The following is a 12762-nucleotide window of genomic DNA, read 5'->3' as shown; positions in this document are numbered from 1 at the left end:
CATCTGATGAGCGTCTGATCCGGTGTAGTACGATTAAATCTTAGTCCTGTATTGGCGCTTTGCCTGTTTGATGGTTCGTTGGAGGGCATAGCGGAATTTCTTATAAGATTCCGGGTTAGAGTCCCACTCCTTGAAAGCGGCAGCTCTACCCTTTAGCACAGTGCGGATGTTGCCTGTAATCCATGGCTTCTAGTTGGGGTATGTACAAACGGTCACTATAGGGACGACGTCATCAATGCACTTATTGATGAAGCCAGTGACTGATGTGGTGTACTCCTGAATGCCATCGGAAGAATACCGGAACATATTCCAATCTGTGCTAGAAAGACAGTCTGCCTACCTTTGACTGCAAATGGATTAAGATCGCTTTAAAGGGTCTCTTTGTTGTTGCTGATGGTCAATGTAGCAGGCATACCAGATCCCCCAAAATAACCCAACATATGGAATATTCCAACCTTTATCCCCTTGCAATTCTTGAGAACATTGCTGTCGAAGATTGCACATGGCGACCTTAGAGAAACATTGTCCCCAAACTGATGACTTTCCTTACACTTGCCCTAATACCAAGCCAAACCGGATTTCTCTCCCTATGCCCTGTGTTTCTATAGAAACAAGCACTCAGCGTTGGATCAGGCATTTTTTCTGAAACCAAAAGATTGTGGTACACTTGTTTCAAAGAAAAAGAGCCACAGTAACGGTTACATTAACTGTGGCATAGATACTGGCCACTCCACCGAGTAGAGGACTCTATTTACCTGTACCTACACTTCCAGCATGTCCCACAACTTTGGTACTATCTTCAACCTCCATGTCCGCGTAGTTTCCCCCCTCTCTCCCATCCCCACTTAAAAAATATAGCTGACTTTTAAAGCAATCCTTCCTTTCTATTGGCCAGGCAGGCTGTTATCCTTCTGAAGTATAGATCTCCAACACTGATCTCCAATATTCGCTACAGTGTGAGAGCCAACCTTCAACCACAGCCACTCTCCAATATCAATGAGGATCTCCAAGTAAGGCCCCCAAAAAGACTAGAGTTGCATAAGTTCCTCAAAGCGACAACATCCACATTGCCCTTATGTCAAAGTTTAGCAGAACTTATTAGGAATCCTCTCAGGTTTGCGTTGGAGCTAGTGTGAATTGTAGATGGCTCCTCTCACAATATCATCCCATTTGATTTGATATGACAATCACTAGGTGTGGCAGTCTGACATGCAATGACAGGTATGAGGTCATTTTTGAGGATTTTTTTTTTTGAGGAGAGGAGAGAAGAGGGAAAGGAGGGACAAGTGTAACAGCTGGACTTGTGTCAACATTAGCTCAGAGAAGAGGTCTGACTGAGTGGTACTCTAGACCTGAGGCTTCATGCTGCTGCCCTACCTGTACACACCAATTATGTATATAAAACCTAATTACTGGTGCTATGTATTGGCCATTGAGAGGCTTTGAAGCCACCGGTTGTAGGATCAGTCCTCCATATGTATGTATTTAACAATTTCTTATATATTTTTTACGTATCATTTTTATGTTTAGCTCACATAATATAATTTCAAAGTATGCATTAAGGTGTCTGTAATATAATACATATAAAACGAATGTAGACATGTATAAATGCATTTCTATACCTTCCAAAATATTTTTTACAAGGGTGGGGGAGTGCCAAGATGGAGGCACGATGGATTCAACACAGTCATCGAGTGTATATATAAAGCATTGGTACACACAGAAAAATAAAGAAACACCGATATAGACATTCAGGCAAACAGTATATACAGATATAAACACATATGCATGTACAGTGCCTTCGGAAAGTATTCAGACCCCTTTACTTTTCCCACATTTTGTTAGGTTACAACCTTGTTCTAAAATTGTTTAAATAGTTTTCCCCCTCAATCTACACACAATACCCCGTAATGACAAAGCAAAACTGAAATATCACATTTACATAAGTATTCAGACCCTTTACTCAGTACTTTGTTGAAGCACCTTTGGCAGCGATTACAGCCTTGAGTATTCTGGGGTATGACGCTTGGCACACCTGCATTTGGAGAGTTTTTACCATTCTTCTCTGTAGACCCTCTCAAGCTCTGTAAGGTTGGAATGGGAATTTCGCTGCACAGCTAATTTCTGGTCTCTTCAGAGATGTTTGATCTGGTTCAAGACCGGGCTCTGGCTAGGCCACTCAAGGACATTCAGAGACTTGTCCCGAAGCCACTCCTGCATTGTCTTGGCTCTGTGCTTAGTGTCGTTGTCCTGTTGGAAGGTGAAATTTCACCCCAGTCTGAGGTCCTGAGTGCTCTGGAGCAGGTTTTCATCAAGGATCTCTCTGTACTTTGCTCCGTTCATATTTCCCTCAATCCTGACTAGTCTCCCAGTCCCTGCCGCTGAAAAACATCTCAACAGCATGATGCTGCCACCACCATGCTTCACCGTAGGGATGGTGCCAGGTTTCCTCCAGACGTGCCACTTGTCATTCAGGCCAAAGAGTTCAATCTTGGCTTTATGCCTTTTGAAAGAATTAACTCATTTAATATATCAAAGATCAAATGGCTATGGTAGGCTACAAATCTTATTATTCATCTGAAGCAAGCCTACAAATTTTCTTCAGTACATTTACCTAATCTTGTTTCTCTTGGCCTGAGAGTCCTTTAGGAGTCTTTTAGGGGCAAACTCCAAGCAAGCCGTCATGTGCCTTTTACTGAGAAGTGGCTTCCGTCTGGCCACTCTACCATAAAGGCCTGATTGGTGGAGTGCTGATTGGTGGAGTGCTGTCCTTCTGGAAGGTTCTCCCATCTCCACAGAGGAACTGTGAGTGACCATCCGGTTCTTGGTCACCTCACTGACCAAGGCGCTTCTCCCTCGATTTCTCAGTTTGGCCGTGCGGCCAGCTCTAGGAAGAGTCTTGGTGGTTCCAAACTTCTTCCATTTAAGAATGATGGATGCCACTGTGTTCTTGGGGACCTTCAATGCTGCAGAAATGTTTTGATACCCTTCCCCAGATCTGTGACTCGACACAATCCTGTCTCGCAGCTCTATGGACAATTCCTTCGACCTCATGGCTTGGTTTTTGCTATGACATGCACTGTCAACTGTTGACATTATATAGACTCAAACAAGTTACAGTTTACTTACAATTAATAGAGGACAATCCAGTTCTAGGAGAAACAGTCATGTTCTATTTTACAGAAACAAATGGGAGTTCTCTCTGACCTTAAACACAAATCACCATACTTAGATCTAACTAACTAGCCTTTCCAAATCTTGTCCAATCAATTGAATTTACCACAGGTGGTCTCCAATCAAGTTGAAGAAACATCTCAAGGATGATCAATGGAAACAGGGTGCACTTGAGCTCAATTTCGAGTGCTGAGGATCTTTATTTATTATCCATTTTAGAATAAGGCTGTAACGTAACAAAATGTGGAAAAAGTTAAAGGCACTGTACATACACTGATAGACAGAGATGAGTACAGATGGACACGTGGTGTTATGATGACAAAAGCAGATGGATAGAAACAGACCTGCACATTTGCACACAGGCTAGGAATAAAGTCACAGTTGTCCTATTAATAGTTATTTTCTATTTGCCCTTACTTAATGTGATATAACATGTGTTACATAATGGAAGTCACTCAAAAACATTGACTCTGGGGAGTGCGTAATGAGCCGTGGAGGACCTTGATAATGTTGATGTTGTGGGCCATTGTGCCTTCAAAGCCCTTTGTTTAGCCCATATCGTCGGCCACCATCTGTTATGAGGGGTTGCCAGATTGCCAAGAGCAAAATCATAAATCCCCCCCCCCCCCTTTCACTATTTGACCTGTAAAGAGTGAAAGCTGCTGTGACACTGGGCTGCTACACAACCCCTGTAGTCTTAGTTTTATGATTGATTCAGATTTGGCAGGCTCTTGTGTTTCTGTGCTCCATTTCTATGCGTCTGGTGGGGTGTTTGGAAGAGTTAGGAATGGCACTCGGCACGCCTGCCACCCAAAATAAAACAAGCACATCTACTTACCGGTATTTGTTCAGATTTTGTAAAGCACAACAGTATATACAGGGTCCCTTCTTTTCATTTGGCATGCAAATTGAATTGCTACTTAGCAAGCAAATGTCACTTGGGAGAATACTAAAACCATTTCATCTCACCATTCTTGGATCCCTGGGAGCTATCCCTGATTTTAGTTGGCTAAAGAAACAAGGGGCATTTGTTATTAGCCTACTGTAGTTATTTGACCATAGGCTATTTACTTACCTCACTTCTGTTCAAACTTCTCATGTAAATCGTGGTTAGTCAATGTGCTAAAATGGATAGTATTATTGCATATCATGTCCATGTAAGCTTGCTCCTGTAAGTATAGTGTAATGTGGCTACTGTAATAATGTTTGAGACTTGATGTGTGTCCAGTCCATCCAACCAGCATATGTTGTGGGTAATTACTTTTTTCACAAAAATGCTTCAGGGAGTAAGATATGAGCTACTGGCTCTCAGACTGGCTCACAGACTAATGGAAGTTCATGTAGTTAATGGAATACCCATCCCGTGCCCTAGAAAGAAGAAGATAAAGGTACAGGTCCGGGGCCCGGTGGTTCGGAAAACCTGGTCTATATGATACAGTAGAGGGAGGATTATATACACCCTTAGAAAAAATTGTTCCAAATGTGTTCTTCAAGGGAGAACCCCTTTTGGTTCCAGGTAAAAACCTTTTTGGTTCCAGGTAGAACCCTTTTGGGTGTCATGTAGAACCGTCTGAGGAAAGGGTTCTGCATGGAACCCAAACAGACTCTACAAAGGGTTATCCTATGGGGACAGCCTCAGAATCCTTTTAGGTTTGAGATAACAACTTTTTTTCTAAGAGTGTACTATGGATTATAGCGTACTGAATACTATGTTTCCTGGTTTGACCACTGTTATTAATCTCCCCCCCCCCCCCCCCCCCCCCCCCCCCCCCAGGCCGAGCCAGTCTGCACGGAAAATCTTCTCTGCGGATTGAGAAGGTGCGTTCAGACGACCAGGGCTGGTATGAGTGTAAGGTCCTGATGTTGGAGCAGCAGTACAACACCTTTCACAACGGCAGCTGGGTGCACCTCACAGTAAACGGTGAGTGAGGTGGACGTCACAGGCACACACGCACACACACGCACCCAGTCCATCACTCTTTCATACACACAATTGCACGCCCACCCCTCCACACACACACAGACACCTGTCGCTGTGTTAGCAGACACCTCAGACAGACACGCAGCCTCCCCCGGTCCCTGGTCACAGCACATTAGCTCAGTGTCATCAGCACTGTATGACTTACCCAGAGCTCTGGAGAGGAGCCAGTCATTTAAGCCCCAGGTACCTCCGCTCTACCACTGTCCAACTATCACGCCTCTGCTAGACTAACTGAAATGGATTCATTGCAGCAGCCATCTGCTGACTGGACACCCCAGCCCTTACTGCTGTGGATGGGTTGAATGTCCTATAATGAGACCTTAGTTATCAACATAGCAAGTCAGTTTGGCTTTGTCAATGGGTCTTTGATGAAGGCGATTCTGTTGTTTGGGGTGGGTGGTTTGATTTGGTACAATTGATTCTGTTTTGTCTACAGAATAGATTTACTCTCTTGTGGTGGATGTTTTGTGTAGGACAGGCCTGGGTTGTATACTTATTCCAAATACTGTTTGAGAGACTTGCCTGACATTAAGAGTTTGCACTTTTTGGACTCCATTGCTTCAAGTCCACCTCAATTATGTGAAATATTTGAAATACATATTTGACTTGGGAATACGTCTGACATGGGCTAGATTTACAGTTCTACTAAGTCATACATGGTAGCTGGGTTGCTGAGATACGGTGCCTTCAGAAAGTATTCATATCCCTTGATGTATTCCACATTTTGTTGAGTTATAGCCTGAATTCAAAATGGATTCAATATAATTTTTTCTCACCCATCTACACACAATACCCCAAAATGACGAAGTGGAAACATGTTTTTAGAAATACAGAAATATATCATTTACGTCATTATTCACACCCCTGAGTCAATACATGTTAGCATCAACTTTGGCAGTGATTACAGCTGTGAGTCTATCTGGGTAAGTCTCTAAGAGCTTTGCACACCTGGATTGTACAATATTTGCTCATTATTCTATTTAAAATTACAACAACTCTGTCAAGTTGGTTGTTGATCATTGCTAGACAGACATTTTCATGTTTTGCCATAGATTTTCAAGCCAATTTAACTCCAAACTGTAACTAGGCCACTCAGGAACATTCAATGTCGTCTTGGTAAGCAACTCTAGTGTATATTTGGACTTGTGTTTAAGGTTATTGTCCTGCTGAAAGGTGAATATCAATCAATTCAATCAATCAATCAAATGTATTTATAAAGCCCTTTTTACATCAGCCGATGTCACAAAGTGCTATACAGAAACCCGGCCTAAAACCCCAAACAGCAAGCACGGTGGCTAGGAAAAACCTAGAGAGAAACCAGGCTCTGAGGGTTGGCCAGTCCTCTTCTGGCTGTGCCGGGTAGAGATTATAACAGTACAGTGGCCAAGATGTTCAAACATTCATAGATGACCAGCCGGGTAAAATAATAATAATTACAGTGGTTGTAGAGGGTGCAACAGGTCAGCACCTCAGGAGTAAATATCAGTTGACTTTTCATAGCCGATGATTCAGAGTTTGAGACAGCAGGTGCGGTAGAGAGAGAGAGAGAGTCGAAAACAGCAGGTCCGGGACAAGGTAGCATGTCCGGTGAATAGATCAGGGTTCCATAGCCACAGGCAGAACAGTTAAAACTGGAGCAGCAGCATTACCAGGTGGACTGGGGACAGCAAGGAGTCATCAGGCCAGGTAGTCCTGAGACATGGTCCTAAGGCTCAGGTCCAACGAGAGAAGAGAGAAAAATAGAATTAGAGGGAGCATACTTATATTCACACAGGACACTAGATAAGAGGAGAATATAACAGACTGACCCTAGCCCCCTGACACATAAACTATTGCAGCATAGATACTGGAGGCTGAGACAGGAGGGGTCGGGAGACACTGTGGCCCCGTCCGATGATACACCCAGACAGGGCCAACCAAGCAGGATATAACCCCAGCCACTTTGCCAAGGCACAGCCCCCACACCACTAGAGGGATATCTTCAAACCACCAACTTACTACCATGAGACAAGTATAGCCCACAAAGATCTCCCCCAGGGCATGAACCTGAGGGGGGCACCAACCCAGACAGGAAGACCACGTCAGTGACTCAACCGACTCAAGTGACGCACCTCTCCTAGGGACACAATGGAAGAGCACCAGTAAGCCAGTGACTCAGCCCCTGTAATAGGGTTAGAGGCAGAGAATCTCAGTGGAGAGAAAGGAAACCGGCCAGGCAGAGACAGCAAGGGCGGTTCGTCGCTCCAGTGCATTTCCATTCACCTTCACACCCCTGGGCCAGACTACACTCAATCATAGGACCAACCTACTGAAGAGATGAGTCTTCAATAAAGACTTAAAGGTTGAGACAGAGTCTGCGTCTCTCACATGGATAGGCAGACCATTCCATAAAAATAGAGCTCTATAGGAGAAAGCCCTGCCTCCAGCTGTTTGCTTAGAAATTCTAGGGACAGTAAGGAGGCCTGCGTCTTGTGACCGTGACGTGTATGGCAGGACCAAATCTGAAAGATAGGTAGGAGCAAGCCCATGTAATGCTTTGTAGGTTAGCAGTAAAACCTTGAAATCAGCCCTAGCCTCAACAGGAAGCCTGTGTAGAGAGGCTAGCACTGGATTAATATGATCAAATGTTTTGGTTCTAGTCAAGATTCTAGCAGCCGTGTTAAGCACTAACTGAAGTTTATTTAGTGCTTTATCTGGGTAGCCGGGAAGTAGAGCATTGCAGTAGTCTAATCTAGAAGTGACAAAAGCATCGATACATTTTTCTGCATCAGTTTGGACAGAAAGCTTCAGATTTTTTCAATGTTACGTAGATGGAAATAAGCTGTCCTTGAAACAGTCTTGATATGTTTGTCAAAAGAGAGATCAGGGTCCAGAGTAATGCTGAGGTCTTTTACAGTTTTATTTGAGTCGACTATACAACCATCAAGATTAATTGTCAGATCCAACAGAAGATCTCTTTTTTTCTTGGGACCTAGAACTAGCATCTCTGTTTTGTCCGAGTTTAAAAGTAACACATTTTCTGCCATCCACTTCCTTATGTCTGAAAAACATGCAATTTTTAGACTACACCATGTTTCATCAAAATGTACAGCTGTGTATCGTCCGCATAGCAGTGAAAGTTAACATTATGTTTTCGAATGACATCACCAAGAGGTAAACCATCCACAGAGAATTTTGGATTGGAGATGCTTAACCTCTAGCGTCGAGCAATCCCGTATCCGGGAGCGTAATTATAGCCTCAAGCTCATTACCATAACGCAACGTTAACTATTCATAAAAATCGCAAATGAAATGAAATAAATATATTGGCTCACAAGCTTAGCCTTTTGTTAACAACACTGTCATCTCAGATTTTCAAAATATGCTTTTCAACCATAGCTACACAAGCATGTGTGTAAGAGTATTGATAGCTAGCATTCAGCAGGCAACATTTTCACAAAAACAAGAGAAGCATTCAAATAAAATCATTTACCTTTGAAGAACTTCAGATGTTTTCAATGAGGAGACTCTCAGTTAGATAGCAAATGTTCAGTTTTTCCAAAAATATTATTTGTGTAGGAGAAATCGCTCCGTTTTGTTCATCACGTTTGGCTAAGAAAAAACCCCGAAAATTCAGTCATTACAACGCCAAACTTTTTTCCAAATTAACTCCATAATATCGACAGAAACATGGCAAATGTTGTTTAGAATCAATCCTCAAGGTGTTTTTCACATATCTATTCGATGATAAATCATTCATGGCAGTTTGGTTTCTCCTCTGAACCAAATGGAAAATTGCAAGCAGCTGGAGATTACGCAATAATTTCGACGGAGGACACCAAGCGGGCACCTGGTAAATGTAGTCTCTTATGGTCAATCTTCCAATGATATGCCTACAAATACGTCACAATGCTGCAGACGCCTTGGGGAAACGACAGAAATTGTAGGCTCATTCCTGGCGCATTCACAGCCATATAAGGAGACATTGGAACACAGGGCCTTCAGAATCTGGGGCATTTCCTGTTTGAAATTTCATCTTGGTTTCGCCTGTAGCATCAGTTCTGTGGCACTCACAGATAATATCTTTGCAGTTTTGGAAACGTCAGAGTGTTTCCAAAGCTGTCAATTATATGCATAGTCGAGCATCTTTTCGTGACAAAATGTCTTGTTTAAAACGGGGGGGAAAAAAATCGCAAAAAATTAAAAGAGCGCCCCCTATATCGAAGAAGTTCATGTGAGTCTGGAAGAAGAGTTTACAGTCTAACCAGAAACCTAGGTATTTGTAATTGTCCACATATTCTAGGTCAGAACTGTCCAGAGTAGTGATGCAAGACCGGCGGGAGGGTGCTGGCAGCAATCTGTTGAAGAGCCTGCACTTAGTTTTACTAGCATTTAAAAGCAGTTGGAGGCCACTGAAGGAGTGTTGTATGGTGTTGAAGCTTGTTTAGAGGTTTGTTAGTGTCCAAAGAAGGGCCAGATGTATACACAATGGTGTTGTCTGCGTAGAGGTGGATCAGAGAATCACTAGCAGCTAGAGCGACATTATTGATATATACAGAGAAAAGTGTTGGCCTGAGAATTTAACCCTGTGGCACCCCCATAGAGACTGCCAGAGGTCTGGAAAACAGGCCCTCCGATTTGACACTCTTTACTCTATCTGAGAAGTAGTTGGTGAACCAGGTGAGGCAGTCATTTGAGAAGCCAAGGCTATTGAGTCTGCCGATAAGAATGCGGTAATTGACAGGTTTGAAAGCCTTGGCCAGGTCGATGAAGATGGCTGCACAGTACTGTCTTTTATCGATGGCGGTTATGATATCGTTTACGACCTTGACCGTGGCTGAGGTGCACCCATGACCAGCTCAGAAGCCAGCTTCCATAGTGGAGAAGGTACGGTGGGATTCGAAATGGTCGGTGATCTGTTTATTAACTTGGCTTTCGAAGATTTTAGAAAGGCAGGGCAGGATGGATATACTGTAGGTCTATAACAGTTTACGTCTAGAGTGTCTCCCCTTTGAAGAGGGGGATGACCGTGGCAGCTTCCAATCTTTGGGGATCTCAGACTACACGAAAGAGAGGTTGAACAGGCTAGTAATAGGGGTTGCAACAATTTCGGCTGATCATTTCAGAAGGTCCAGATTGTCTAGCCCAGCTGATATGTAGGGATCCAGATTTTGCAGTTCTTTCAGAACATCAGCTGTCTGGATTTGGGTGAAGGAGAAGGGGAAATGTGTGAAAGAGAAATGATCAATTATCGTAGATTTATCTGTGGTGACAGTGTTTCCTAGGAGGAGGTGGTCTTATTCTCCATGGACTTTAGTGTCCCAAAACTTTTTGAAATTAGTGCCACAGGATGAACATTTCTAAATCTAGCCTTAGCTTTCATAACTGACTGAATATATTGGTTCCTGACTTCCTGACACGGACTATATCTGTTCTTAGTTCTACATTTTTTGAATGGGGAATGCTTATTTAAGATGGCGAGGAAAGCACTTTTGAAGAGCAACCAGACATCCTCTACTGACGGGATGAGGTCAATATCCTTCCAGGATACCCGGGCCAGGTCAATTAGAAAGGCCTGCTCGCTGAAGTATTTTAGGGAGCGTTTTATAGTGATGAGGGGTGGTCGTTTGACAGCTTACCCGGTACGCACGCAGACAATGAGGCAGTGATAGCTGAGATCCTGGTTAAAGACAGTACAGGTGTATTTAGAGGGCAGGTTGGTCAGGATGATATCTAAGATGGTGCCCATGGTCACGGATTACATGTTGTACCTGGTAGGTTGCTTGATGATTTGTGTGAGATTGAGGGCATCTAGCTTCACTTGTAGGATGGCCGGGGTGTTAAGCATGTCCCAGTTTAGGTCACCTAACAGTACGAACTCTGAAGACAGATGGGGGGCGATCAATTCACGTATGATGTCCAGGGCACAGCTGGGTGCTGATTGGGTGTCTATAACAAGCAGCAAAGGTGAGAGACTTGTTTCTGGAAAGGTGGATTTTTAAAAGTAGAAGCTTGATTTGTTTGGGCACAGACCTGGATAGTATGACAGAGCTCTGCAGGCTATCTCTGCAGTAGATTGCAACTCTGCCCTCTTTGGCAGTTCTATCTTGTCGGAAAATGTTATCGTTGGGGATGGAAATTTCAGGATTTTTGGTGGCCTTCCTAAGCCAGGATTCAGACACGACTCGGACATCCGGGTTGGCGGAGTGTGCTAAAGCAGTGAATAAAACAAACTTAGGGGGAGGCTTCTAACGTTAACATGCATGAAACCAATGCTTTTACAGTTACAGAAGTCAACAAATGAGAGCGCCTGGGGAATGGGAGTGATGCTGGGGGCTGCAGGGCCCGGGTTAACGTCTACATCACCAGATGAACGAAGGAGGAGTAGGATAATAGTACGGCTAAAGGCTGAAAGATCTGGTCGTCTAGTGCTTTCGGAACAGAGAGTAAAAGCAGCAGGTCTGGACACGGAAGAATAGATTCAAAGCATAATGTACTTAAAGTGCATTTCTTTGCCACATTTTTTGTGTGTTTTGGAATATTTTTTATTCTGTACAGGCTTCCTAAGTATTGTGGAGTATCTACAATGTTGTTGATCCATCCTCAGTTTTTTACTATCTGTAACTGTTTCAAAGTCCCCATTGGCCTCATGGTGAAATCCCTGAGCGGTTTCCTTCCCCTCCGGCAACTGAGTTACTGATACAGAATTCAAAGTGTAATGAATAACTTCACCATGTACAAAGGGATATTTAATGTCTGCTTTTTAAAATTGCGAGGCATTTGAAAACCTCCCTGGTCTTTGTGGTTGAATTTGTGTTTTTAATTCATTGCTGTACTGAGGGACCCTACAGATAATTGTATGTGTGGGGTACAGAGATGAGGTAGTCATTTAAAAAAAAATCATGTTTAACACTATTATTGCACACAGAGTGAGTCCATGCAACTTATTATGTGACTTGTTAAGCAGATGTTTACTCCTGAACTTATTTAGGCTTGCTATAACAAATGTGTTGAATACTTACTGACTCAAGACACTTCAGCTTTTAATTTTTTATTAATTTCAAAAAACATAATTCCGGGGGTATTGTGTGTAGGCCAGTGACAAAAAAAAAGAATTTTATCAAATTTTAATTCAGGCTGTCTCTCAACAAAATGTGTGAAAAGTCAAGGGGTGTGAATACTTTCTGAAGGCACTGTATTTCAGCAACCCAGCTACCATGTAAAAACCTTGTTGTCACTGCCCGAATGCATTTCGATGATTTGTGTGCTCAATAAAGTGTCCCACTGTGTGAAACAAAAAATAAAATAATAAAATAATTCAATCATGCCGCCTCAGTGTGCTGGAAGTATTTTTAACTGATCTAGGTAACCAGTTTAGACAAAACAGGGCCCTTGATTATTATGTTGCTGTCCTTGAATTCTGCGTTTGTCTAAAGAAAAGCTTACCTCAGCATCAACTCCTCATGACCCTGATCAGTAAGATTAGTTTCAAGATCAGATCAATGGATGAAATGTGGACACTGCCCTAACCGGAACTCACTGTAGCCAGCCAGTGTGTGTGTGTGTGTGTGTGCCTGTACATGTGTGCTTGCTAGTGTGTGCTTATGCGCATGTGCTCATGTTTGTGT

General features: G+C 43.1%; 1 protein-coding gene across 1 annotated transcript in view; it reads left to right on the top strand.

The window, feature by feature from the left end:
- Positions 1 to 12762, top strand: part of LOC109873223 (protein turtle homolog B) — a 183043-nt gene that overhangs the window by 50512 nt on the left and 119769 nt on the right. The window contains exon 3 of the mRNA XM_020464837.2: positions 4949 to 5095. Coding sequence (XP_020320426.1) covers positions 4949 to 5095 — 147 coding nt within the window. The remainder of the gene's footprint in view (positions 1 to 4948; positions 5096 to 12762) is intronic.

This window comes from Oncorhynchus kisutch, linkage group LG28, assembly GCF_002021735.2.
Source record: "Oncorhynchus kisutch isolate 150728-3 linkage group LG28, Okis_V2, whole genome shotgun sequence".
NCBI lineage: Eukaryota > Metazoa > Chordata > Actinopteri > Salmoniformes > Salmonidae > Oncorhynchus > Oncorhynchus kisutch.
Note: the sequence above shows the minus strand (reverse complement) of the source record. Positions and strands in the feature narration are given on the sequence as shown.